General features: G+C 48.6%; 2 protein-coding genes across 6 annotated transcripts in view; one reads left to right on the top strand and one right to left on the bottom strand.

Moving 5' to 3' along the window:
• LUZP1 (leucine zipper protein 1) overlaps window positions 1–22,302 on the top strand; it is a 99,582-nt gene extending 77,280 nt beyond the window's left edge. For 3 of the 4 annotated variants that reach the window (XM_051988283.1, XM_051988284.1, XM_051988282.1), the window contains 4 exons: window positions 7,181–7,315; window positions 13,274–16,464; window positions 18,329–18,488; window positions 18,973–22,302. In XM_051988283.1, coding sequence (XP_051844243.1) covers window positions 13,372–16,464; window positions 18,329–18,478 — 3,243 coding nt within the window. In that variant the 5' untranslated portion in view covers window positions 7,181–7,315; window positions 13,274–13,371 and the 3' untranslated portion in view covers window positions 18,479–18,488; window positions 18,973–22,302. The remainder of the gene's footprint in view (window positions 1–7,180; window positions 7,316–13,273; window positions 16,465–18,328; window positions 18,489–18,972) is intronic. The other variant, XM_051988285.1, reaches the window with a different exon arrangement.
• Window positions 22,303–23,404: 1,102 nt separating this feature from the next.
• Window positions 23,405–27,569, bottom strand: part of KDM1A (lysine demethylase 1A) — a 71,871-nt gene continuing 67,706 nt past the window's right edge. For both annotated transcript variants that reach the window (XM_051988288.1, XM_051988286.1), the window contains 3 exons: window positions 26,371–26,498; window positions 25,432–25,578; window positions 23,405–23,935 (listed from right to left, as the gene is read on the bottom strand). In XM_051988288.1, coding sequence (XP_051844248.1) covers window positions 23,750–23,935; window positions 25,432–25,578; window positions 26,371–26,498 — 461 coding nt within the window. In that variant the 3' untranslated portion in view covers window positions 23,405–23,749. The remainder of the gene's footprint in view (window positions 23,936–25,431; window positions 25,579–26,370; window positions 26,499–27,569) is intronic.

Below are 27,569 nucleotides of genomic sequence, written 5' to 3' on the forward strand. Positions count from 1 at the left end.
ATTTTCACTCATGAAGTCAGGGTGAAAGGAATGACACATTTTCTTAACCCCAGAGACCAAATGGGAAAATCCCAGAAGGTGGTCGGTGCAGAACAAACTCAGAAAGAAATTTTGGAGCGAGAAGGCAGCCAAAGGCATTAAGGCTCATCACCAGGATGATACTGCTAAGAAGAGAATCAAAAAACACTTCCCCCTTTTTCTTTGTCTCATAGCTGGAAACAGGACATGAATCATGGGAGTTTTACTGGGACAGAAGGGCATAGTCTAGAGTCTGGTCTATTCTAGACATTCCTAGGCATCAACCACAGGAAGGAGGTCCAGCCTAATAATGTAGACGGGGTGGGCTGAGCCAACTGGGACTGGGGCAACTACTTGGGAAGAGAAAGATCCCTAAATGAGAGACACACTCTCAGGGATGTCTTTAGAGGCCAGTTCCAGGTGAGTATCCTTTAAATTCTTTTTTTTTTTTTTTTTTTAAATGAAAGTGGTGGGGATGGAGATTTTGGATACCTGGGAAATGACTCAATGAGGCAGCTGGAGAAAGAAGTTTGGCTCCTCCCTCTGGTGGTAACTGGGGATGAAGGCTCACAGAACTCATTAAGAGCTCTAGTCTCCAGGGCTGGAAAGAGTGCGAAAGGGCCTTATTCCCACCTTCCTGTGAGGGAGGTAGTGGGGTATTAATGGTATTATGAAGAAACCGAGACTAGGCTCAGCTAGTAAAAAAAGCCTTGATTGGCCATGATTAACACAGATGGGATTCAGACATGGTTGGAGAAGGTTAATAGAAAGAACATTATAAGCAAGTTCTCACTAGTAAGGGATGGTATGAAATACATGGACTACCAGTTTTGTAAAGCACCAAAAAAAAAAAAAATGTATCCTAAACAACTCATATGGCAAAATTAGAACTATTAGAAGAGAAATTAGATTTCCATCCCAGGAAACTAGCCATGATCCTCCCCTGCCATGGAGAATGCCTGTCCAGCCCCTTGCAGTCTCACTGTTGTCTTGTCCCACCCTTGGCTGGCTCCTTTCCTTCACAGGGCTCCTGGGTGCTCATTGTAGCCGTATTTCTTAAATATTTGTAGAATCACTGAATTTGAGAGATGGAAGGGCCCATGGTCATTATTTGGGTTCTTCATCTATTTTGGTATCATAGGCTCCTATTTTTAATTTATTTTAATTTAAAATTTTAATTTAATTTAATTTAAAAACAAGTGCATGGAGAGTTCCTCCTAGTCCAAGGTTAAGGATCCCTGTTCTAGTCCAATCACTTTGGGGAAGTTCAGTTCTTAGAATTTAGTACCTGGCAATCTGTTTCTCATCTTACCAATCATGTTGTCTTGAGCAAGTCATTTAATATGTTTGCCTCAGTTTCCTCCTTGGTAAAATGAGGATAATAATAATAATAATAATAATAATAATAATAATAATAATAATAATAATAATATCACCTACCTTCCGGGGTTGTTGTGAGGATGAAATGAGATAATAATTGTGAAGTGTTTAGCCCAGTAACACATAGCATTTTTGACTTGTTTCCCTCCTCCCCAGGTAAGAGTGAAGGGAGGTGTATTTGTGTGAGTGCAGGTGTGGAAGTGAGGACATTTAGGCTGTCAAGGTGTTGGAGCCGTTATGGAGCATATGGTGATCCTGGGCATCTCCAAAAGTATGGGGAGATGGCCGGAGCTGCTCACGTGTCTCACCGGTGCTTAATGAGCACTCTCCTCCTGAGCACTCGAGTCTCCGTCCTCCTCACACAATCATGGATTTCAGAGCTGGAAGTACAGTTCCACTACAACACGTTCCCCAGCTTGAATGAAATGACATTTAATAGGAATGACATTTAATTATTAATTATATTAAATGACATTTAATAAGGGCTTAAAAATGCTTCCATAAATGCAAGGTGAGGCGGAAGTACGGTTGGATTGCAGTTTGTCTGAAAGTGAACTGCAGGTTTTGAGGTTAGAAGCTCCACATGAATCATCGTTAATGGTACCGCCATCTTGGGGAGCGTTAGGGGAAGGATTGCTTGCAGGATGGCAGAAAGTTGTAGCGGCTAAAGGGCTTAAGTCCTGCCTGGGGAGCTACAATGTGGGATCAAGGGGCAAGGCAGAGCCTGGATTTAGAGATGAGTCACCAGGCTATATCACCCAGAGGGAATATGGGATTATAATAAATTGTTTTTACTTTTGCGAATGATTTGAATGATGCTTTATTGATGGATCTCTCTGTTTGTCAGAAGCAAAGTTTTCTTCTGTATTGCTGTGAAAGATTTAGCCTGGATTTATCTTTCAATTTATTTAAGCAAATATTAACTGTCTGCTGGATTCAAGGTACGATGGGCACTCCCTTTTCTTCCCTCCTGAATCAGGAGAATCCTAGGAGAGGCAGATTCTGTTTGGCAACCCCTGTAATCTGAAAAAAGTCAACATAAATTTTTTTGACCCTCCTAGTCTTTCCTCTCCTTAGGCAATTGGGGTTAACTGACTTGCCCAGGGTCACACAGCTAGGAAGTGTTAAGTGTCTGAGGTCAGATTTGAACTCAGGTCCTCCTGACTTCAGAGCTGGGGCTTTATCCACTGCAGCACCTAGCTGCCCCCCTCTCTGTTCTCTCTTTATCCTAGAGAAAATAAAATATACTGTATAAAGCCATACATATATTTTATGCATTTCTGAGTTTCTAAACTTTTCCAGTGTCATCTGCTAGCCTTTGGGTGATGTCTGCAGCTTCTAAAAAAAACTGCCCCCCCCTCCCCCCGCCAATTCCCATTTCATTTCTTAAGTGACTAGCGACATACTGAAACTGTAAAGGGGAAAGTCGAGATGTGGAAAGGACAGTTGTATTCTGCTGGACTGCAGGAATAACTTGGACTGACTGAGGAAGCTAGTGGGGTTTCCCAAGCAGTAGCCCACCGTTTTCTGCAGCATCTTGTAATAGGCAAAGAGCTGTTTGAGGTCCACGGCATTCCATTAAGAGGAGTATAGTGACGACCGTCTGGAGCAGAGGAAGTAGTGTTAGTCTCTAGCCCTGACTACTGCTGGAGTGGATTATGTTCCATTCTGGGTACTTAGGAAGGTCAGACTAACTGGAGAACCTCTGGGGGTGGGAGGTTGGCCAGAACTGGGAAGGGACAGGAAGGAGATCCTCCCATAAAAAGGGAAGGAGGGTTAGCCTGAGAGAAAGGGAAGACTTGGGTGAGAAGGTGTGAGATTTGTCTCCTAATATTTGTCCAGCTTTCATATGGAAGTGGGATTAAATTTGTTCTGTTTGGCTCAGAGTGGAGCTGAAGAGAGGCAGGTGGAAGGACTACCCAAGATCTAGAATATTCCAGATGGATGAATAAATTGCCTTAAGAGTAAGTTCTTGTCTTTGAAGGTCTTGTATAGGTGTCTACTGGGTGGATCCTGGAGAATGAATTCCTATTCAATATGGATTTGAACAAAGGATTTATGAGTTGATTCCCCATCATTTAGTGCCTTTTGTTGATTATCTACAATTTATCCTACTTGGAGCTTGCTTGTATATAATTACTGCATTTTGCCTCTTCCATTAGACTTTACATCAGGAACTGTCTTTTGCTTTTCTCTGTATCTCCAATGCTTAGCAAAAAATGATTAAAAGAAAATATAGTGGAAAAAAGGTAGTTCAATAAAACAAAACATCACATCAATGGAATCATACTATATATGCAGTGTTCCACAACCATAGCCCCTCACCTCTGCAAAGAAGAGGAAAATTGCATTTTCTTCTGTGATTTTTTGGGGGGTGGAGTGGGGTAGAGGGGCAGTCTCTTAATGGGTCTAGAGAAAGAAGGTGGCTGCCAGCATTGTATTGTTAGTAGAAGAAGCAGATATTATGATCCCAAAGCATTTCTGCTCTTTTTTTCCACTAGAACATAGAACAATCCCAAGTGGGATTGATTTGCAGGAGAAAGGGGGCTAGAAGGAATAAGAGGGGGGCTGCTAAATTTGAGGGGATGGGGTACAGCAAGCTGAGAAGACAGCTTTGAATGGCATCATGGGACTTCCGAGTCCTTCCTCAATTGACTCCGCAGCCAGCCCATAGGACTGTCTCAGGTCTTTTCCAAACTTTGCATGTCCTTCAGCACCCAGCCCATGGCTGTGCACACTGTCAGCTCTTATTAAAAGTTTGAATGAACTCTAGGGGGGATGTGGCTGGTCCCAGCTCTCATTTTGCCGAAGGGAAGGTCAACTGCGCTCATCTGCTCTGGGCCCGATGAGTTCATTTAAGGGGAAAGTGGCTTCTCACAGACACACCCTTCCCACACCCCCACCCTTCCCTGCAGCTGCTGGAACTGGACCTTGTCTTCTGCCGTTGGCAGGCTTTCCAGCCCCACTCCCCCAGCCCAGTGCCTTTCCTCCAGGAGCCCGGGCTCCCTCTGGTGACCATAGGCGCGAGGTGCAGCCCCTTAGCCAGAGTGCTAGGCTAGAAGGGCTGTGGCTTGGTGTTTGATGCTGATTTCAGCATTTTCTGCTTGTTGGATCCATAAAAGCCATCTTTCCATATTAAGATTCCACCGAGAGGTGGGGGAGACGGAGCCAGGGGAGCCCACCCCTGTGTTCTAGTATCTAACCTCCCCAACCGCTTCTCTTTCCCTAATTTGTATTTCTTATGGGCTCATCCAGGGCATGTCTATAGAGCATGGATGTATTAGGCCGTGAGCTTCTTCAAGCAGGTTTGATTCATTCTTTGTCTAGGCTCCCAGAACCTAGCTCAGTGCTTCGCACTTAATAAACTAATTTCTAAATGATTGATTGGTTCAGTCCTGAAAGAGAGCACATAGTCCAAGCCTCTCATTGAAAGATGAGACCCAGAGGTTTTCCCACCCTTTGAGAGCAGAGTGTTCTCTGATTATAAATTCAGGGTTCTTTCTATTAGTGGGATAAAGATGAAAACGAATGTGTTTTATCTAAGTGTGGCAATTTGCTTCTCACTGTCTGTAGGCTCAGCACTGAGCTAAATTCTGGAGCTTCAGAGGTAAAGCAAAGTAAAGAGGTAAAGTCCCTTCCTTCAGAGGTTAGATCCCAATGAGACAGTGTGTGCTTATTTAAGTAGGCAAAAATATGTTCAAAATAAATGCAGGATTGTTTGGGGAGGGAGAGAAGGTGCTCAGGGATGGGTGGATCAGGAAAAGCTTCGTGTAGAAGGGGATGCTTGAGTTGAGTCTTGAGAGGCCAGGGATTCAAAAAAAAATTGGGGTGAGAAAAGTATATTTTATCTGGAGATAGAGAATTTCTTTTGGGACAGAGATTTTAGAACATGGAATGTTAAGAGATAGAAAGAATCTTCGAACCCAGAAGATGGTCTGGGTCAGACCTGGAGTCAGACCTGGGAGAGGTCTTAGAATCCAGAATGTCAGAGCTGGGAGGGGTCTTAGAACCCAGAATGTCAGAGCTGGGAGGGCCCTTAGAACTCAGGATGTCAGAGCTGGGAGGACCCTGAGAACAGAGGATATGAGAGTTGGGAGGAGTCTGAGAAGAATGATTATCAAAGAAGAACAGAATCTTAGAACAGATCTTAGAGATAATTTTGTTCTACCCTTTAATTTCCTACACTAGGAGACTGATGCCCAGAGTGAGGATTTGTTAGCTATGTTAAATTTATGTCAAGTTTGAGAAGTACTGGTCCTTGACCAAGAACTAAGACTCTTTCCTAGAAGGAAAAAGATCTGTTCCCTCCCCTTTTGGCTGGCCAGCCCCAAAGAGCATGGGGGAGCAGCTCGGGCTTTGAGGTGGCAGCCGACACCTCCCAGACTTTGGCCGTCCGGCTCGGGAAGCCCGTGCTGCCTTCTGCTTGGTCATGGAGATGGATGGTCGGGCCATGTGAGCGTCAAGGCTCCCGGCTCCTCCCCTCTGCCCAGCAGCCAAGGTCCAAGAGGAGCCCTAGCATCTGTTCCTGCTGGGCGGGAGGAATTGCCTTCCTCTGCCCACAAACTTCCTGCCGGAAGCCTGGGGTGCTTGGGATCCAGCAGAGCCTTGGAACACACACTCTATGACAGCTGCCTCCGCCTCTGCCTCCCTAGAGTTGCAGCCAATGTCTAAAAGGAACCACTCCCAGAACATGCTTGATGGAGTGAGGCAAGAAGGGGTTGCCACATAGGGCTTGGGGGTTCCTGGGTAAGAGCCGAGGAGAGGAGTTCTAGCTTGGCTGCCTCCTTGGCTGCCATTGTGGTGCTTCCTTAACTTCTCCATCTGTAAAATGGGAACAACAGTGCCCATCCTCTTTCCCTCATAGGGCTATTGTGAAAGTCAAATGACATAAGAGATAGGAACATACATTGGAAAATAAAAAACTGTTAGTTTTCATCGATTGACTTCAAGGTACCATCTTACACACACACACACACACACACACACACACACACACACACACCCCATTAATGAGCCTGTCTCCAGACGCTTTTGCAGTTTGATGTAAGACCTGCCAGAATGTTTGTTCTCCTGCTGTAGCCTTTATGAACCCAGGGTAGCTTGGGCACCATGAGGAGCTAATGATGGCAAAAAAGGGCAGCATTTATGGAGTACTTTCCAATGTCTTTTCTCCCCAGCCTTTCGGGAAATGCTCTGTCTGGTTTCCACCCATCTTTCCAGTTTTCTTCCATAGAACACCTTTCACACAAGTTTTCTGCCAAACCCTCCTACAAGTTCTTCAAAATTGGCATCCCAGCTCTTGCCGCCATGCTTTTGCCCAAGCTGTGCCTTTTGTCTGAAATGTACTTCCTCCTCTTATTTTCCTTCAGGGAAAGGAGCTTCCTTCCCCTGGCATCCTTCAAGTTGAAGTGAATCATCTTATTGCCTTTCCCCTGAGTACTCGAATTTATCCTTCATCTTATTTGTATGTCAGTTTGCACATTACCCCTTTAAACTAATCTCCTTGAACAGGGACTGAGGGTTTTACTTTGTTTAGGTTTTTGCCCTTTTCTCTCACACCTAGAAAACACCTACTAAATGCTACTTGACTCGATCTTAATGCTGCGACATTTTAGAACTGATAGGCACAGGAGATGGTGGAAAGTTAGGGCTTGAAGGAACTATAGAACGTGCAATGGCAAAGAGGGAAGAAACTGGAGAACTTGGAATTTTAGAACCTAAGTTGTCAGAGCTGGAAGTGACCTTGGAAATCCATTCTCTCTCCAACTGCTTACCTCGACAGATGAGGACACTGAGGTCCAGAGAAAAGAAGTGATTTGGCCAGAGTCACACAGCAAGCCAGTGGTGGGAGTGGAAACGGGAATCCACGTCTCCCAAACCCAAAGCTATTCCTGTTGCTGCTATATTGCCAGACCAGGTGAGTTTGATGAATCCTTTTGGTTTCCAAGGGAAGAGTTAGGATTCTTTGGCCCTCATCGAGTTCTTACTCTAGAAGGACTGGCTCTTTCTACAAATACAAACTCAGATGTCAGAATTTTTAAACTTTTTGTGCCTTTCTAGAATGTAGCCTGGGCTTATCACACATACTAGCCAATAGTAACAGCTTGTATCTAACAGTATCTCCTAGGTAAGTAACAGTAACAGAAAGCTCCTAGGACAATAATGAACACGTTCTTGATGTGCTGTTTACACATCACACTGGGAATCGCTACCTTTGGCTGGGGAGGGCATTGACTCCCAGAGAGGGACACAGGTACAGGGCAGGGGATATCATACCTGGGCTTGTGTTCCATGATGCTTGGGAGAGTATGTATTCCTACAACACCTATTGAAAGGAATGATTTTCTGTATGATATCGGGTGGAAGAAATTTTTTTTTGGTTTTGTTTTTAATTTAAAAAATTATTTTCCCCAGGTATATGTAGAAACAACATTTTTTTTTTTTTTTGGTTATGTATGTACATTTTTTTCCCTTATGTATTTACTTATGTTAGGAGAGAAAAATCAGAAAAGGGAAATACCATAAGAGAAAAAGAAGAAAAAAGTGAATATAGCAAGGGTTGAATTTACCTTCCGTCTCCATAATTTTTTCTGTGTTTGGATGACATTTTCCATCCATTTAATGGAATTGCCTTGGATCACTGAACCGTTAAGAAGAAACTAGTCCGTCATAGTTGATCATCACACAATCTTGCTGTTGCTGTGTAGAATGATTCTGGCTCTGCTTATTTCATTCACTCAGCATTAGTTTGTGTGAATTTTTCCAGGCTGTTCTAAAATCAGCCTATTCATCATTTTTTATAGAACAATAATATTCCATTACTTTATTGTACCGTAACTTATTCAGCTCCAGTTGATGGGCATCTGCTCATTCTCCAATTCTTTGCCACCCCAAAAAGAGCTTCCACAAACATTTTTGTACATATGGGTCCTTTCTCTTCTTTCATAATTTCTTTGGGTTACAGACCCAGTAATGGCACTGCTGGATCAGAGGGACTGGCAATTTTAAAGCCCTTTGAATGTAGTTCCAAATTGTTCTTCAGAATGGTTGGATTGTTTCACAACTCCATCAGGTAGAAGAATTTAAGCAGGTTTCAGTCTGGGGCGGACTTCCCAGTGCTAGATGAACATGCGATTGGGAACTATTTAATGAAATAAATAAAAATACAATAGAACACAGATAATGTTAAGATGTATTTTTTTAACATCAATAGACAGAAAATTTCAGAACTAGAAGGGACTTCAAAGCCCAATTAGTTCAAATGGCACCTGAAAAAGAGTCTTTCCTACTACCTTCCTAGTAGATGATCATCTAGTCTTTGCCTCTAAATCTCTACCAAGGCGGCTCTTTCAACTTTTGTATAACTCAGACTGTTAGAAAACCTTTCCTGACCTCAGGTCTAAATCAGCCATTTGTACCTTTTACCAACTGCTTCTTGTTTGTCTCTGGGGCCCTCTTCCTTCTGATAGCTCTTCAAATGCTTGAAGACAGTTATTACAGGTTCCCCTGAGTCTTCTCTTCTCTAACCTAAATAACCCTATTTCCTCTAACTTTTTGTCATGTACATGAATTCCAGAATCTTCACTGTCCTGGTCGTTTTTTTGGACCTCTCAAGTTTATCTTTTTTTTTTTTTTTTTTTTAAAGAAATGGGTAAAAATGCCTTTATAAGTATCTGTTGCAAACCACTCTGATAAGCACAAAAGATAAACAGAGAAAAGCAGAGAATCCCTGCTTTCAAGGAAATCTTGTAATATGAGAGGTAACACATATAGGAGTTTTTACTCCTATAATTTTTCTAATTTCTTCCTTTGGCCATGATACTTAGAACTAAACATGAGATTCCAAGTGATCTGACTCAGGTGGAGTGGAAGTATTGATCCTTTTAATGTAGGCCAAATTGCATCACCCATTTTAGGTTCCATAGGAAATAATTTATATTGACGGCTCTCAGGCTTGTGCTCCATCAAAACCCCCAGATCCTTTTCTGGTAGATTATTGTCCAACTGTGGTTCCCCTAACTTATATTTGATTAGTATGACAGCTCCTTGGGGTTAAGGGTTCTTTTGTTTTCTTTGTTATCTCCAGCACATATCATAGAGCCTGGAACATAGTAGGTGCTTAATAAATCCTAATAAAATCAATTGATTCTGTGTTATGAAGTTTTTTTTTAATCCAACTATAAAATTATATTTGTTCCTACTCAGTTTCATTTTAATTCAGTTCAGCTCTGTGTTCAGGATTTTGGCGTTGTTATTTAGCCTTCCATCCTTGTGTTATCTGCGAGGACGGAATGATGGGCCACTCTCAGGCTCTGACTTCTGGCCATTGCTGTGTAACCTTAGCTCCAAAAGGTAACTTCAGGGGTGTTTCTGTGATTTAGGAGGGTGCTGCCACCAGGTGGCGGTGACCAGTTCTTCACCCAAACGGAAAATTGAGCAAGTTCTCACTTTGCTTAAACGTAATGGGCAGCCACTGATCCAAACTCCCTGCATGTCCTGGGCTTAAGTCCCAGCATGCTGAACTGAGGCGATGTGTTGGGGGATTGTTTCTTATTCTGGTGGAATCACAAGCCCTCTCCTTTGCCCTAATCCTCGTGCTCAGAGAACATGCTCCAGAGCAAACTTTTGGAAAAATCCAGGTTCAATTAGATATTTATCTCCTGCCCTGGATCATTTTAAGCTTGTCCTATTTTTTTGCATGGACATTTGGATCACCAGCAGAAAGGGTGGTAAACCGTTTGCTCCCACTGTGCTCCCTCCAGCCCTCCCCCTGGCCACCATTGCTCAAGATCTTGTCCAATTACAGCTGGGTCCTCGCAGGCTGTTTATACTTTTGATTTAAACTCACTTTTTTTTTTTTTTTTTTGCCCTCAGCAGCTGTTCTGATTTTTTCCCTCTTACCTGCAGTCCCCAATTCGAGTCCCATTCAGTCAGTCAGCAAGCATTTATTTATTTATTTTTTCTTTTTTAAATTTTTATTTAATAATTACTTTATATTGACAGAACCCATGCCAGGGTAATTTTTTTTTACAACATTATCCCTTGCACTCGTTTCTGTTCTGATTTTCCCCTCCCTCCCTCCACCCCCTCCCCTAGATGGCAAGCAGTCCTATATATGTTGGATATGTCAACAAGCATTTATTAAGCAATCACTAGGTGCTAGGCTTTGTGCTAAACTTCTTTTCTCCCATTTTCTGGAGAAAAATAAGGCTGTTGGCTAACTTTGCTCTGTGCCTTGAGAAGAGCTGATGCTCTTTTCCCCAAAAGCTGATGTTGGAAGCATTTTCTTTTCTAATTTCTGTGTTTCTGTCTCACCTCCTCCACTCTGCTCATCTCTTCAAGTCCGCTAACCTCAGCTTTCAAGCTGTTCATTGGTCTTCCCTTTCATTAGCAAGTTCTTAGAAAATCATTTCTCTCTTATGCTTGTATATGTGCTGCTCATCTGCTTGTTTCTCAGCGCTACCAGTGTACTAAGAGGGAATTCTTAAAGGTGACCAGTCTTATTTGCCAGGTGTGATGTTTTTTGTTGTTGTTATTGTTGTGGTTTTTTTTTTGTTTGTTTGTTTTTTGTTTTGTTCTGTTTTCCTTGACCTTTCTACAGCATTTGGCATTTCCCTCAGTTATCTCCTGCCTCCCCTGCATCTTTATACTCTCCATTTATTTTACTTAGTCGGTTCGTCCTCATCTTCCCTCTCCCGAAATATGGGAGCCTCCCAACTAACTGCCTCAGTCCTTCTTCTCTTCTATATTCCCTTCCTCAGTGACTTTTTTCCATTACCATGGATTTAATTATTGGCTCTATACATCAACAGCTCCTGAATCCATGTTATCTGGCCCTGCTTTCTTGTATGTCTCTAGCTGTTTGCTGGACAGCTCCACTCGGCTTCTCCATCTCAGCATGTCTAAAACTAAGCTCATCATCCGCTCCCTAAAACTGACCTTCCTCCCTGTTTCCCTGTTTTCTTGAGGGCGCCATTGTCTTTGCAGGCACCCAGGCTTGAAACCTGACTCATCTTTGATTCTATTTGTGTGCTGATGGCTCTCTTATTTGTACCTGTCTTCTAAACATATCTTGTACTTGCACTCATGCTGCCATTTTCCACTGTGCTCTCTGGAATGGCTATTGCATAGTTAATAAACTTGCTTTTAAGAGCAAGGAACCTTTTCCTTTCCCACTCCATTTTCTTGTCTTTAAAGTAAAGCTTTTTAATTTTCAAAACATATGCATGACTACTTTTTCAACATTAACCCTTGCAAAACCTTGTGTTCCAATAGATGGCAAATAATCCAATATATGTTAAGCATGGTAAAAATATGTTAATTCCAATATAGGCATACATATTTATACAATTCTTTTGCTGTACAAGAAAGATCAAATCAAAAAGGAAAAAAGTAGAAAGAAAATAAAATGCAAGAAAACAACAATAAAAAGAGTGAGAATACTATGTTGTGACCCATACTCAGCCCCCACAGTTCTCTCTTTGGGTCTGGTACTGATCTGAATCATCTCATTGTTGAAAAGAGCCACGTCCATCAGAATTGATCATTGGATAATCTTCTTGTTGCTTTATGCAATGATCTCCTGGTTTTGCTAATTTCACTCAGCATCAGTTCACGTAAATCTCTCCAAGCTTCTCTGAAACATTCCTGTTGGTCGTTTTTTACAGAACAATAATATTCCATAACTTTTATATACTATAACTTATTCAGCCATTCCTCAACTGATGGGCATTCACTCAGTCTCCAGCCCTTTGCCTCTACAAAAAGGGCTGCCACAAACCCTCACTGAGAACCAGCTTACCCTTTTTAGTACTTGCTATTATTCTAGTAGTTGCACTTTTATTCATGCCCCTCAAATCACTGATTGTGGTTAGGGGATTTGAATGCTTTTGGCTCGACAGTGCTACTTTCGTTATTACTTCCTTTATCACAGTCACTCCTCTTTCGAGGTTCATTCAATCCAAATTTGTCACCTAGTCGTGATTCTAATATTCTTTCCTCAGTGTGTTCATTGCTTGACTCACAGTTTTTCCTGCCCATCTCCTGCCCTGATACTAGTTGATTTCAACATCCATATTTATATTTCCTCAAGCATCCTAATTGCCCAATCCATCAATCTACTTAATTTTCTACCTCATGCTATAGACAGAGAGGGTCATATCCTTGACCTTGTTACCAGCAATAAATATCCTGCTTCCATATTCATGAACTCTGAATTTTTTTATCTGACTCTAACATCTTTTACCATTTTTTATATTTTATCATTCTGTCTTTTCCTCTCCCTTACAGCCCCTAACTCATTCTCACCATGACTTCCTCTCCTCAGGTCTTTTCCCATCACTCCTGCATCAACGCTCCTTAAATCAAGCTCCTGATGAATCAGTTGACCACTCACTGTTCTCCATATTTTGTCCTCTTGTCCTATCACCAATCTGACCTTGCCAAGCCCCAACCTTGGATTATTCTCTTGCCTTCTCTGTTCTCCATGTATTCTCTTAATTTATCATTGTTCTTCTCAGTTTCCCCAGCTCTAAAATAGTACCTGCCTCTCAGGGTTGTGGTGAGGATCAAATGAGAAAATCATTAAAAAGGGCTTAGCAGAGTGCCTAGCTGGCCCATGATAGGTGCTAATTAAGTGTGAGCTGTTATCGCCAGCACAGACTCCCTTTCAGGGACCATTTGGCCTAGATGTGTTTTGAGCACCCTTCTATTATAATATTCTTTGGATTCAGGTAGAGGGTTCACTTCCAAAGTAGGTTCAAAATGGGTCTTTTCCACTGGCCCAAGAGATTAGAATTGGAGGAGCCAGGTTTTGGAAGAGGAAATTCTGAGGGTTTGCTTTCTGACACTTGTCCTTATCATTTTCTTCCTTCAGACTGATGAGGGTCCCGGGCTGCCAGAAAGACCTGTGGACACAAGGAGATAGTTGACTATTTCAAATTTCCTGGAGCTACATTAAAGAGAAGCCTCATCATGGCCGAATATTCAGGATATAAGGAGGTCGCCTCCAGTCGCCACCTGCGGTTTAAGCTGCAGAGTCTCGGCCGTCGCCTCGATGAGTTGGAGGAAGCCACCAAAAACCTCCAGAAGGCCGAGGATGAGCTCCTGGATCTCCAGGACAAGGTGATCCAGGCTGAGGGCAGCAACTCGAGCATGCTGGTCGAGGTGGAGGCGCTGCGGAAACGGGTGTTGAAGATTGAGGGGAAGGATGAGGAGATCAAGAGGGCAGAAGACTTGTGTCAGCTGATGAAGGAGAAACTGGAGGAGGAGGAGAGCTTGACCCGGGAGCTGAAAGCGGAGATCGAGCGGCTCCAGAAACGGATGGCCGAACTGGAGAAGCTGGAGGAGGCCTTTGGCCGGAGTAAGAACGACTGCACCCAGCTTTGCCTGAGTCTGAACGAGGAGCGGAATCTGACCAAGAAGATCTCCTCCGAGCTGGAGACCCTCAGGGTCAAAGTGAAGGAGCTGGAAACTTCGGGAGACAGGCTGGACAAAACGGAGCAGAGTTTGGTGTCTGAGCTTGAGAAGCTGAAGTCGCTAACTTTGAGTTTCGTGAGCGAGAGGAAATACTTAAATGACAGGGACAGAGAAAATGAGAAATTAATCAAAGAACTGACCCAGAAACTGGAGCAGAACAACAAGGTCAACCTCGCGGACCATACCAGGAACGCCTCCACCCTCCTGGACAGAAACGACCTGCGCATTGAGGATGGCATCTCCTCCACGCTGCCCTCCAAAGAAGCGCGGAGGAAGGGCGTGCTGGATTATCGCAAGCAGGGGGAGAATGAAACAAGTCGGAACAAGTCGGAGAATGAAAAGAACCGGAACCAAGAAGATAACAAAGTTAAAGACCTCAACCAAGAAATCGAGAAACTCAAAACCCAAATCAAACACTACGAGTCTCTGGAGGAGGAGCTGAAGAAGATGCGGGCCCAGAACAACGACCTGAAGGACAGTTACCTGAGCGAGCAGAATAAGAACAAGCTCCTGGCCAGTCAGCTGGAGGAGGTCAGGTCGCAGTTGAAGAATCAGAGGGACCTGGAGAACGGGGAGGTGGAGTGCGAAGAGTCTTTTCTGGTTGGCAAGGGCCGGCAGCACGAGAGACCCAAGTACCGAGGGCTTCTCAACGAGTCCCCCAGCTCCAAGTACAAGTCACGGGAGCTCTCCCCCCAGCACAAAAGGGGGGAACGGCTTCGGAACAGGGACCACCCTCTCAGCAACGATAACGCTGCTCAGAACAGCAGGCAGGGCGGAGGCTGTGGCTCTGCGAGCCGGAGGGCTGCCAAGGCTTCCAGCACCGTGCCGGGGACGGACAACGTCGCCCAGGATGCCAGCTTTGCGGCTGGCTCTTCTCTGAGCGAAGGCAAGAGAACCAGGGAGCAGCCGTCGGTGCTGAGCCGCTACCCGCCGGCGGCCCAGGAGCACCGTGTCCTGAAGGGAGCCTCCAAGCCAGGACATGAGAACGGACTGAAGGGGAAGGTGGAAAAGGCATCCCGAGTGTTTAACGATGCTGGCCACGGCCGCGGGTCCGAGGATAAGCCCAGCAGGACAGAGGGCACCGCGGTCCCGGCGGGGAACAAGGCGTCGAGGGTGAATCGCGTGGCGGCTTTGGAGGCCTCCTTGGAAGCCATGCCGGCCAAGAAGCTCCTCAACCCCTCCAGTGGGAATCAGGCACCTTCAGGCTCGGCCACAGACCCGGGCCCCTCCAAGGCCACTGATCCTTCGGCTTCGTCCCGGAGGTTGTCCTCCGAAGGGCTGTCAAAAGGCAAAAGGCCCGTGAATGGCCCGGAAGCTGAGAGCAGCCCTCCGAGCGTGAAGCCCCCAATTCTATCCAAGCCTTCCTACAGTTCCCGAAGTCAGGAAGACATCCTTCACGGCTCTGTCGCCCTGAGCAAGGAGGAGCCCGACCTGCCCGTGTCTGTGGTGACGGAGGACAGCGGTCAGCATGAAGCCTTGAGGTGCAGAGTCATCAGGCCCGGCGGCAGAGAGAGACTGGACTTGGAAGATGACCCGGACCCAGACTCCCTCGTCACTGCCAAGCTGGTCAACACGACCATCACTCCCGAGCCCGAGTCCCGGAGGCAGCCCCGCTCCCGAGCCGCCCTGAGAGCTCCCCTGTTCGACGGCGACAGAGACGCTGGGGCTGAGCCGGACCCCACCAAGCCCGGGAGAAATGCCGCGGCAGAGTTCCAGGACGCCAGCGGCTCCGGAGGGAGAAGCCGGAGGCCCTTCAGCCCCAGGGAGGCCCTGCGGTCCAAGGCGGTCATCAAGCCCGTCATCATCGACAAGGATGTGAAAGAGGTCATGGGGGGAGTGGGAGCCGAGCCCGCCTCGGAGAAACCGAAGCCCGCCTCGCGGTCGGGCACAAACAAAGTGATGAGCTGCATAACCATTTACCCCATGGAGGTGAGCAGCCCCCGGGGGAGCTCGGGGGAAGCCCCGAGGGAGAGACACACGGCCACCAGTAACATCCAGGTGGTCCCCGGCGAGGTGTCTTCGGTCACCAACCACATCAGCCTGCCTTTTGAGATCTCCATCAACAAGAACGATATCACGCGGCAGATCACGGAGGGTGACCATGCCGGGGACCCGCCCCCGCGGAGCCGGCCAGAAACAGTGGTCTCCAGGAGCAGTATTACCATCAAGCCATCGGACCCCGCAGAGAGGAACAGCCACGAGCCCCCCTCAGAGACCCTCAGGTGGAAAAGCCACCGGCCCTCTTTGGAAATGGAGCCATCCGACAGCAAGCACGTCACCTTGCGGAGCGCCTGGAGGACCAGGCGGGACTTGAATTCCCTGGAAGACCCCCCGGCCCAAGGAGGCAAAAATGTGGATCCCCCTAATGCATATACGCAGAGATCTTCCACAGATTTCTCAGAACTGGAGCGGCCCAGGCCCTCTCCCTTTGAGCAGGGCACCCGAAGGGGGCCGGGGACCACCGGGGATGCCCTTGAGCTGAACTCCCGAAGAACCCAAAGCAGCCTCACGGTGTCGGAAGTTCTCACGAGGCGCGGCCGGGCTGGGGACTCTGTCACCACTGCCGCCTCGAGCCGCCCAGCGGGCCGGGTAAGCTCCCGTCCCTTCCCCTTCCCTGAGCGGCAACCACACTTTCCCTTCCCAGGAGCTTTTTAGAATTCTTCTGTGTGAGCAGTCTACCATTTGGGGACTATTGAAACTCAGATGGTTGAGCTAGGGACATTTGGGTGAGTAGGTGGAGGATGGGTGAGGAGAGGAGCAGAAGAGGCAGAATTAGACTTGATATTAAAAAATAAAACAAAATCCAAAGCATTCTTAATTAATCAGAAGAGCTGACCAAAGTGGAATAGGTTTTAATGGGAAGTAATGAGTTTCCCGTCACTACAGGTGTTTTAATGAAAGCTACATCCCTGTCAGGGATGTTAAAGATAGGAAATTTGGCCAATAATTGGCCACATAAGAGGTGAGCTTTATTCACTAAGTAACCTTCCTTCTCTGAAATTTTGTGACTCTAGTGTTAGTTGCCTTCCTACAGGGTCCCCTGACTCCGGTTCACGGAGCATCCAAGTTGCCTGCTGTTCTGAGCAGCAGCATTATCATTGCTGAGAGAGAGTGGTCCTTGTTCTGAAAGTCATGTTGGAGTTTCCGTTCCATTATATGGAAATTTCCAGTATTTCCAATTATTTATTCCATTATATGGATATATTATATTCCTATAGAAACAGAAATTTCCTATAGAAAAGGAATTTATGGGGGTGATAAATAGGGAGCATTTCAAAATCCCTTTCCCTCTGCCCTTCTCTCCCCCTCCAACTCCCTCCTCCACGTTTACCCAAGGGATACAATTGATGTTGGGAAGACCTCTTAGCATTTACTTTGATTCATTGAAGGCCGCATAAATTCTGTCCAGGTTGGTTAGGGAGCCACTCCCAAAAAAGCATGAGCTGGGGTGGGGTGGAGGGGAAGGGATAAGCTAGGGATGGACGAGAGCTGGGATTTCACCCTCAGTCGGCGCTTGTACAGCCTCTTAGAAAACGGTCCCAAGGTCACCACTATCTGTGCTACATCCCATTAGCCAGCCCCTTGCCAGCCACCTCGTTTATGCCATTGGCCCGTGAGGGGCTCAGACCGCCATCCCAAGGAAGAAAAGATTCATTGGTTCTCCCGGGCTCGGCGCCTCATGTTTGCAGAATGTCCGTCACTGGCCCATTTGCTCATAAGCTGTAGTCAACGTGAGCTAATTTCCTTCCCTTTCTGAACAAGGTTTGGCCATCTCTTTGGTGGTAACTTCTGTCATCATTGACTTGGGGAGGATCTGGAGGAAGGGAGCCGGATTAGGGTGAAATGAAGGGGCCGGAGGTGGGGGAGGGGCACTAGAAAGGGGTGTGTTAGGCCTGGGGGAAGAGAGAAGAATGGGCAAGGGAGGGCATTAGCCAAGTGCCCCCTTTCTTCCTAGGGCAGTAACGTGGGGGGCTTCTCACTGGGAGGGAGAAATCTGACGGCTCCGAGTCTTATTTACAGGGAGAATCGGGGTCAGGTTTCATTTTCTCTCTAGCATTCTCCCCCCCCCCTCCCCCCCGCCCATGAACTTCGATGGCCCTTGGCCTTCTTTGTGCCCGTGACAACGGCAGCTTGCCAAGGATGTGCCCTCTCCCCCTGTCCCGGGTGAGGCGAGTGCTTCCCTGTTCCCCGGTAATGGCCCCGGCCACCCTCCTCAGCACATTCTCCCTGGTCAGGCAGATGCGTTCTGGGGTGTGAAATCGCAGCGGGTTCTATCCCCAGGCCGCTCAAGGACTGATGCCAACTGCGGCGGCCTCCGAGGCTCCTGGGGATGGAAGGCAGGCCAGCGCAGGTCTCTCTGGGAGTCCGGACGGGCCAGCTTCTGCAGATGGGCGGGGGAGTTTGGGGAAGGCTTTTCTCCCAACATCTCCCTTCCCTGGATCTCCCGCTACAGGAGGAAGCTGAAGGCAGTAATCCCAACTCCTTTCAATGGCAGCACAATTGCCTGGAAAGGCCGGAGCTGCCAGCCAAGCGGCCTCCGGAGCTCCTGCGGGTTCGAGCTGAAGAACGGGTACGTCGGGCCAAGCACTCCGAAGAGAATTGATCTGACGGGGGTGAGACACACTTTTCTGCACCTTGTCCGCCAGAGCAGCTTGCTACCAGCACCCCCGGCACTTGGCTGGGCTGTGGGGCCCTTTGCTCCTCTTACGGCAGCCCCCTCTCCTCAGTGCTGAGGTTACGTCCTGCTTTTCCCTATGGGGGCTTCACAAGGGCCAGGACTTAGTGGGGCAGGCGGGCAGTAATCCAGAACGGGACCCTTGGAGCATATTGCCCCGGAATGAGCCTGGGCGGGGTCGGCGAAGAAGCTTTTTGGGCTGTAACAAAACCGAACATTTTGGGCATTAAAAGCCTGGCGCCCTCCCTCGGCCCTCCCCTGCTCGCGGGCCTGGTCTGCTCCGTGGAGCCATGGGCCAGGCCCGGGATGCAGGGGCCCTCGCAGGCCGTTCCGAGCCCAGCAGGACAGGCGAGCGCCCCTCCCGGGGCCCCGGCGGGATTCCCGCCCCTCCTCACCCCCGTCTGCTCCTTTTTGTCTTGCAGGTGGTTCCCGCTCTGCTGGGTTGATTCCCAAGATTCCGACTCTCCTCCCAGCAGAGCCCGCCCCTTGGGACGCCGCGACCACACACCCTTCAGCCACCAGCTGCAAAGCCATCTCCCATTCTTCTGTCCCTCTGAGCATCCTTGACTTGGAGGTTTTCCCAGCAGACCACGGACAGCGGTGTCTGGCTGGAGCTTGCTCGGGGTCGCTGAGCCCGTGCCCCGGGGCGGCAGCCTGGCTGTCGGGGTCTGGGCCGGCGGTGGGCCGAAGGGCCCCCAGCAGGGACGCATCCTAGCCAGACGCCCCCTAAGAGACGCAGAAGGGCCCGTACCCCTCCACATCCCCTTCCCCAAGCACTGGAGGCTTGGCTGGCTTGTTTGCCTGCGGGATCCCGTGGCTGCGAGCCTCGGCTGGGCTTCTCAGCAGGCTGTCCTCCCCTCCCTGTCCGAGGAGGGGGCCGGGCTTCCCCTGGCACTCTCCCCTTCCCCACGCCCCTGGTCAGGATGAGCCTGTCCCATTTGCACCCCCTGGAGCAACAGGTCCAAGGAGAGGCAGACCTTAGCGTGCTGTCCCCGCCCCCGCCTTCTCCCCTGCCCCCTTTCCCCTCGAGAACCGCACTTTACTGAGTCAATGCAATCCTTGAAGGTTGGCTGGAAAGGGGATTTCTGTGGATTGTAGTTTCCTGTTGCCTCCATCAGCAAAATGAGAGGGGAAAATCGTGAGTTGGGGGGAGGCTGGGAGGGGAAGGATGCAGCATTTTGTTTGCAAATTCCAGATTTCTTTTTTATCAAAAACTTTAGCCATCGGTAGCTTTGTTCAGATGCCAAATTTAGGAGTAGTCAGCCCCTGACTCCATTGGGTTTAGCCCACGGCTGGGCTCGCCATCTTGGAAAGGGAGCGCTTTGGGTCCTAACCCCCTTCCCCCAGAATGCCGAGTGACCGGGGACCAGCTAATGCAAGCGCCCCCCTTCAGGGAGGTGGAAGATGAGGGCCATAGTCTCCAAGGTCGCGACTCGGCCATTTCGCCCGACTCCCAACAACGTTCTCTTATCCTTGCTGGGGTTTGGGGTGGGGGGTCCCTTAAAGCCCCTTTCACCCTCTTTTGTAAGAACTTTCCTGGTTTATGTTAAGGCTCTGTCTGGGCCCCGGGCCGACTGGATCCTTGATTCTCTGGGGGGCGGCAAGGACGCACTTGGCCAGGCTGTGCCTTGGCGATCCAGGTCCCGGTGCCCCGCAGGAGCCGCTCTCATACCTCCGTCTCCACGATTGCCAAATTGGGCTTGTATTCCTTGGGCTGCCCCCCCTCCCCCATTGCCATAGGCCCTGTCTGACGTGCACAACCCACTCCCGTCTCCTCACTGACCCAGACGGCGGGACCCCCAGCGGAGCTTCCGGCCTCACCACCTAGCAAGCTGCTCGTCCCAAACCTCTCCACAAAGCCCGCCCAGGCTGATCCTCCTCCACTGGCTGGGACTCCGGGAGGCCCGTCAGCCCTGGACCCTCTCAGGTGATAGCTGCTCAACGCGGGGGAAACGGGGGCTCCCCGTCACCCCCAGTCACGGGGGCTGGAGGCAGGCGGCCAGCGGCTGCAGAACGAGTCTCGACAGCTTTCCCCGCGTCCCCGGATTCGAGCTCGGACGGACTCCCGAGTCTCGGCCGCTCAGCCAGGTGCCAACAGTGACGCCCCCGAGCTTAAGGCGCTGCTCACTGCCGCCGTGGAACCAAGGTGCCACGGGGGAGCGGGACAGCCACGGTGCCCTTCGTGGGACCACCGCCTTGAAACCTGAGTGCAATAGGGTTTGATTGTAACTAATATTTCAGGATAAGTATTTCACCTCCCCAGCCCCCAACTTGCACAGTTCCCAGGACCCCTGATAGATTTCTTTTTAAAATTGTTGGTGTTGCAGAAAAGACCGAGTATCATCGTACAGCTGAGAGTCCGAGGCCGGGCTCGGCCACCTACGGCAGTGGTAGGGACCCCTTGGGGCTCAGCAAATCCCAAAGTTCCGATGCTAGTGCTCCACGCTGGCATCGCTCAGAGCACCTTCCCAAGTAGCCGGAGGGCCGCCGGACGCGCCCCGCCCCACGCGGCCCCGCCCCACGCCTTCTCTGGGAGGAAATGCCTGCGCTCCGAGGGGCAGGAGAGCCGTTGGCTGGAAGTGGAAAGGGACTCTGGCCTGCGGGGAAGCCGGCCCGCCCAGACCCAGTCCTCTAGACCGAGACTGCTTAAGTGTTTGGATGAGGAGAGTGGAATGGAGCGAGGCGGGACGCCCAGGGCATTCTAAAGTGTCCACACTAGGGAAACGACTGAATCTGGCTGGGGAGTCTGGGTGAGGAGCCGGGCTTCCTCCCGTGCCTTTCCTCTGCACCCTGCGCCCACGCCTTCGGTCACCGAGATCTATGAAGCCGGCTACGGAGGGTGGCAGAGTGAGGGTCCCGAAGTGGGCTCAGAGTCCTCAGGGGTCCCAGCATGTAGAGAATGACTTGGGTGACAAGGACTTAGGGGTCACTGGACAGAGAAGCCCCTCCGCTTCCAGGATAGATTGCACACACCGCCCTGGTCAGGCAGGCCGGGGCTGACACTGTTCTGGACCCAAGTCGGGAGCAAAGGGACCGATTCAGTGGCCTCCGGAGGGAATAGCCTAGTGTCTCTTTGGGGGGCGCGGGTGCTGGTGGTGGGCTTCCCGGGGTTGCCGCTGCCACCTCACGATGTCAGGTGAGGGTCTAGGCCACCATGGCCACTAGGAGGTTTCCAAAGGCTGCTTCGGAACTGGTGCTTCCCGGCCTCCGTTGGTCCTCGAGACCCTCTGGGGGAACTCCGCGGCCCCAGCGGGCAGAGGGCCGGCGTGGCTGTCCATCCTGCAATAGGAGAGGTGCTGCATTCTCCCGCTGCTGCTTAGCAGTTCAGAACACGTATGAGTGGAATGTATTTTTAAAAGAATAAAATATATTTTTTTGTATTTTAAAAGTTGGGTGGGGTAGGGAGGTAGTCCTATAAAGTTGTTACAGGCAGAAACTAGCCCTTGTTGCTGTGTGTCCAGTCTCTCTCCAAGTCCAACCAGTCCAGCTAACTCGGTCCAGCGCCTCGCTCCAGGAAAGGCCTCTGCGGCTCCTGGTCCTCCTGCTCCACCACCCTTGCTCTAAGCATGTGAGATAGGAGGGGGCCCGGCCAGCCGCTGCCCGGGCCTCCGCCCCGGGGGATTACGGAGCAGCAGCCCCGGGCCCCTCAGGTGCATGTTTAGTTGAAGCCCATTTGTCTGCATGTACCCTCTGGCTCTGAAGCTGTCAGCCCTACAGCACGATATGTAATCAATAAAGCTCTCCAATTTCTATGTGCTGTTTGTGTCTGCGCTTGGTGCTGGGGCAGCCTGGTGACAAAATACCAGGAGGGGGGGTTGGCGATTAACCGTCCGCCCAAAATGCCATTTGGGGATCGGGGGAGCCGAAACATAGTTTAGTCCAAGGCGCCTGGTTTTGCAGATGGGCAAGTGAAGCTAAGCAGACCGAGATCCTGGAGTCCTGGATCTGGATACTAGGGGCATTCCTGGAAGCCCTCCTTCCCCATTTTGCCCAGAGTAGTGGGCTTTGAGCATTGGGGCCCTCAGATTTGTAAACTAGTCCCATCTCACCAGACTATTACACAATGCTCTGAAAGAGCATTGTCAGAAAGACTTGTAGATCAGTTATTTATCTTAAAGATGGAGGGATGGCCAAGGAAAACCCAGAGTCCTTTCTATCTTCCAACCCAGACTCCCTCCCTAAAACCTGTGGGGAGGGGGAGGGGGGACTGACATGCCACAGGGTGGCTCATGTTTAATCCCTATGAGCACCGAGTCTGATGCAGCACCACCAAGTGAAGTGTTTTCTGAGGCTCTAAAGTGTGACTATCTCCCATGCTCACCTCAGGGCAGTTTACACACATTTTGGACACTAGCCCCTATGTCATGGTTCAATGCTACTGGGCCTAGTGCTACCATAAGACTTCTTTCACATGTCCTCTTTCCCCTAGATTGCGGTGCTTGGGTTTTTCAAATAGCATTTTGTGAACTATACTGTCAGGAATGTCAAATTTTGGTGGGGGTTAATGGAAGTTCCCCATCCAGGTTCTGCCTCAAATACCCCGAGGCCCATTTAGTGCACAGAAGCCCCGGGAGTGGCAGATGGGCTCCCTCATGCACCCCCCTTCTCCTCCCTCTCCCCACCAGCAAGGTGAGAGTGGGGCCTTTGTTGGGTGTCTCCCTCGTGCCTTTCGTCCAGCAGGAATACTTGCTAACTCCCTTTAGGAGGCTGCATACCCACAGCTGCCTCCGAAAACTGGCCATGCACGAGAGAAGGGGCACGTGGCCTTCCAAAGGGTCCTTGGAGACCCATGGTGCTCGAGGAGTGGGCACCACTAGGCCAAGAGCAGATAAGGGGGGAAAACCAAGAGGAGGCTTTTTCGTAGGAACTTTTATTCTAAAAAAAATAATAAACAAAAAAATACCCAAGTCAAACCAGAGTGTCAGTCACTCGTTCAGCTGTATTCCGACAGCTGTGCTTTAGAGTCCTCAAAGCCGAGTGAAAGCAAACCTGTCCTGTGCTCCTTAAGGCCAACTTGAAGGCTCTCTCTGCGCCGTTGGCCCACGGCTCCGAGCCTTACGGACAGACTCCAGGAAGTCTTTCCTGGTGAGATCTACTATTGCTAGAGGAATTTTGTTTTGCTTTGCTGAAGCAAATGGATATCCCGTCCAAGGAGAGGCAGTCTCTTCAGCCCAGACTCACATAAGCTTCACTTCAGCCTCACATGCTAGGGGCCTGGGGGGCAGGGACTCCGGGGGTCGCCTGGCGAGGAAGCGTGTACATAGCACCTAGAAACTGGTCTGCGATCCGTCCGGCCTCCCTCAGCCCGCTCAGCAGAGCGCCGTGGACAGTTGCTGGGTAGTTACGGATAGTGTGTTCACCTGCAAAGAACAATCGGGGGATAGGCTGGGAAAGAAAAAAAGAGAAAAAAAAGTCAGTTGGCTTTGGCTCCCAGGCCTGCTGGATCAAGGCCCGTCCCATTCGGGCTTCAGGCCTGTGCTGGGTCAGAGGCAGGCCAGGCCAGAGCCCACCTGCAGCTGGCAGCATAGCCCCCTTGGCTCACTTTAGGGCATTAAGGCAAGAGAGAAACGTGCAGACAGAGGAAGGGCCCTCAGGTGATATCTCATTTAATCCACACCTGAGCACTGGCCCATTCTCTCTTTTTATTTTTATTTTTTTTAATATTTTATTTTGTTTTATAATAACTTTATATTGACAGAATCCATGCCAGGGTAATTTTTTTACAACATTATCCCTTGCACTCACTTCTGTTCCGATTTTTCCCCTCCCTCCCTCCACCCCCTCCCCCAGATGGCAAGCAGTCCTATATATGTTAGATATGTTGCAGTATATCTTAGATACAATATATGTTTGCAGAATTGAGCAGTTCTCTTGTTGCACAGAATTGGATTCAGACGGTAAAAACAACTTGGAAAGAAAAACAAAAATGCTAATAGTTCACATTCGTTTCGCACTGGCCCATTCTCAAAAAATTCCCAAAAGCTTTATTTCAAACTGAGTTTGAAGGCTTCCAGGGAGGGGAAATCAGCCTGCCATGGTCCTGTCAATTCTAAAGAGTTTTTTTTTTTTTTAAATAGCTTTTTATTTACAAGTTATATGCATGAGTAATTTTACAGCATTGACAATTGCCAAACCTTTTGTTCCAATTTTCCCCTCCTTCCCCCCATCCCCTTCCCAAGATGGCAGGTTGACCAGTACATGTTAAATATGAATTCTAAAGAGTTCTAAAGGTTAGGAAGTTTCTGAAAATCTGTCCCTAGGCCCCCTGGTCCTACTTTGGCAGTTTGTGGCTGGAGAACAAGGAGTCTTGTCCATGAAAGTTCTTCAAACATTTGAGAACTGTTATCCTGTAACCTCCCACTAGATCCTTTCCCCAAATGGTCCTAGTCAGTAAGCCAGAACATGATAACAGTGCTGTAACCAACCCCACTGTGGTAAGTAACCGCTCTCCTCACTAGCGCCAGAGAAATAATTCCTGCAGTAGCATCCTGTTAGAGAAGAAACCCACGTTCAGAATTTATACCTGTGGTCAAACCTTTTGTGTAAATGAACCCACCACTTGGCTTTTCTTTCCCCTTGGGCCTTGCTGGCCCCCTGGGATACTGGCTGACACACTACAGACACCTCACTCCTGGGGTGGAGAGGGCTAATTCTAAGCTAAACAAAAATGATGAATTTCTGAGCCAGTGACTTAAAACAAGTTCTTGTGTGCTTAGCACACTTCATCTATCTTCTCTGGGACTAACAGACACAGTCCCTAGGACCACAGCCTGATGTGGAAATGTGCTACTCCTCCACTCATTCAGACTACCTGAATCCTGGATCAGGTGAAGGGACCTCTGAGATTATTCCTGACAGATGGGCTTTGTGTGGCTTCTCACCTGAGGGGCACCTGGAATAGCAGGTCCTGGAGTAATTGGCTGAGCCATCAAGTCGTAATCATTGCCAGATGATCCAGCTGCTACATAGGAGTAAGAGCCTCGGGCCCAGGGATCAGCACGCCATCGCGACACCACTGTCTCTTTAGGCTAGGGAGGAAAAGAAAGACTCAGGATCTGATTATTAATGAAAAGAACAAATCAGTCAACTTTAAATTCAGTAGGAGGTGGAAGAGAAAAGCCTCAAATGTCCCTGGGAGGGAAGGGGGTAAATAGAGTCTCTCAGAGCCTATATGAGCACAGGGAGTGATGAAAATTGCTTTGGCAAAGTAATAGAGCCGTCTCCAGACCTGAGAACCTCCTTCTGTGACTTGTCTATGAATTCTCAAGTCCTCATGGGAAGTAGACATCATCTGTAAGCATTGGTTTGGCCGTATTTGTGAAGGGGAGGGACAGTGCCGTATGGCTGACAGAAAACTGATCTTGGAGGAGCTCTGTTTATGTCCTACCTGTCATACTGGCTGTGTGACTCCCAAGAAGACACAACACTCTTAGGACACCACACGACTTTCTGGGACTATGAATTGCAGAGAAGGCCTCAATATACGTGATGAGATCTCACAGAAAGCTGCCGATTTTCATATAATCACAGACCTGCTCACCCCTTCCCAGAGAGCCTTTAGAAATGCCGATGGTTTGGAAAGGGGACATCCTTGACCACCTCTGGAGCACTCTAAGGTTTTCAGATCTCCATGAGTGACAGGCCAGGGACACATGCTACACTTCTGGGGGAAGGTATGGCACTTGCCCATACGCACTCAACACGGGCAGTGGGCTTTAGAAGAGATCACCGATTCAAAGACTCGCCTCTAGCCTACAGACCAGTTGTTTCTGGGATTTCTTTCCCAATCAGTAATGAGCACTCCTTGGCAGACAGTGTACCTGAGGGACAGCGCTACTTCCAAAGATGCCTTTGAGGATGGCCAGACAGCGGCCAACTATCACATCGTCACTGATGTTTTCCATGATCCCGGCTGCTTCTCCTGCTACGAGGGCCAAAAGGATCGGAGCTGTGGAGGGAAGAAAAGATGATTCAGGTCCTTGCCATAAACTTCCCCTGGAATCATCTTCCCTGCAATTCTTGGTCTTCTCAAACTCAAGGGCTGCATTCTTGGGCCCCATCCATTCACTCCTCAGTAAGACAATGATGGCTGGCAATAAGCTCAGAGCAGAATTGCCAAGGCCCTAACAGGATTGGGGGCCAGGCTACACAAAGATGAGGGAAAAGAAGTGGAGAGGTTCAGATGAAGATGATCTCTTTTTTCCTTATTTATTTACTATTTATAATTATTATTATTATTTTTTTTTGGGGGGGGGAAGAAGCAGGAGTGAAGATGCAAGGACACAACACTGACTTTAACTATCTGAAGGTGTCATGAATTAAAGGGATAAAGCTATAGGACAAATAGAGGAGCAATGCATACAGATGCTGAAAAAAAAAAAAAAAAAAAAAAAAAAAGCAGGAGAAGCCAGGAGCTTAATGAAAGGAGAAGTGGGCACACAATCCAAAAGCAAAGGGGCTGTCCACAGATCTCGGTAAGCTTCAGTGGGTTGTAGGCTGGAAGAAAGGATTCCCTGTCTCTGTGGTTGTGCTAGGGCTCGGTAGGACGGCACAGGGATTGTACTACACGGACCTCAGAAACAAGCCAGACCTCCCATCCAACGGCAATGTGATGCAGACTGTGGTTTTTACTGAAAAATGAATCATCAGTGCTTCAACAATTATGCCCTTGTATAGTAAAGCAGCCTTAGTGATGACATTTCTGAGTTATCTGCCTGATGTATAGAGCTTTCCTACATTTTGCAATAAAACTTAAAACTACTGCACTACCACAACTTCCTAAAGATCCAGTCCACATCCTGGTTTTTTCTAATCTCATGACATAGCACGCCCTACTTAGTTGTTCCTTTCCACCTTTGACTCTGTTAAGTCCCGTGGATACAATCTGTCCTAGAGAAGAGCTCAAATGAAGTTTCACCCCAAGGACATACATCAGGTGTTCTCCCAGGACATAATAAGGGAATTGTAGAAAGAGTCAGTGAATGAAAGCCAGAGGTTTGGATTCTTTCACTAACTTACT

Source organism: Antechinus flavipes, chromosome 3 (genome assembly GCF_016432865.1).
Source record: "Antechinus flavipes isolate AdamAnt ecotype Samford, QLD, Australia chromosome 3, AdamAnt_v2, whole genome shotgun sequence".
NCBI classification, from domain to species: domain Eukaryota; kingdom Metazoa; phylum Chordata; class Mammalia; order Dasyuromorphia; family Dasyuridae; genus Antechinus; species Antechinus flavipes.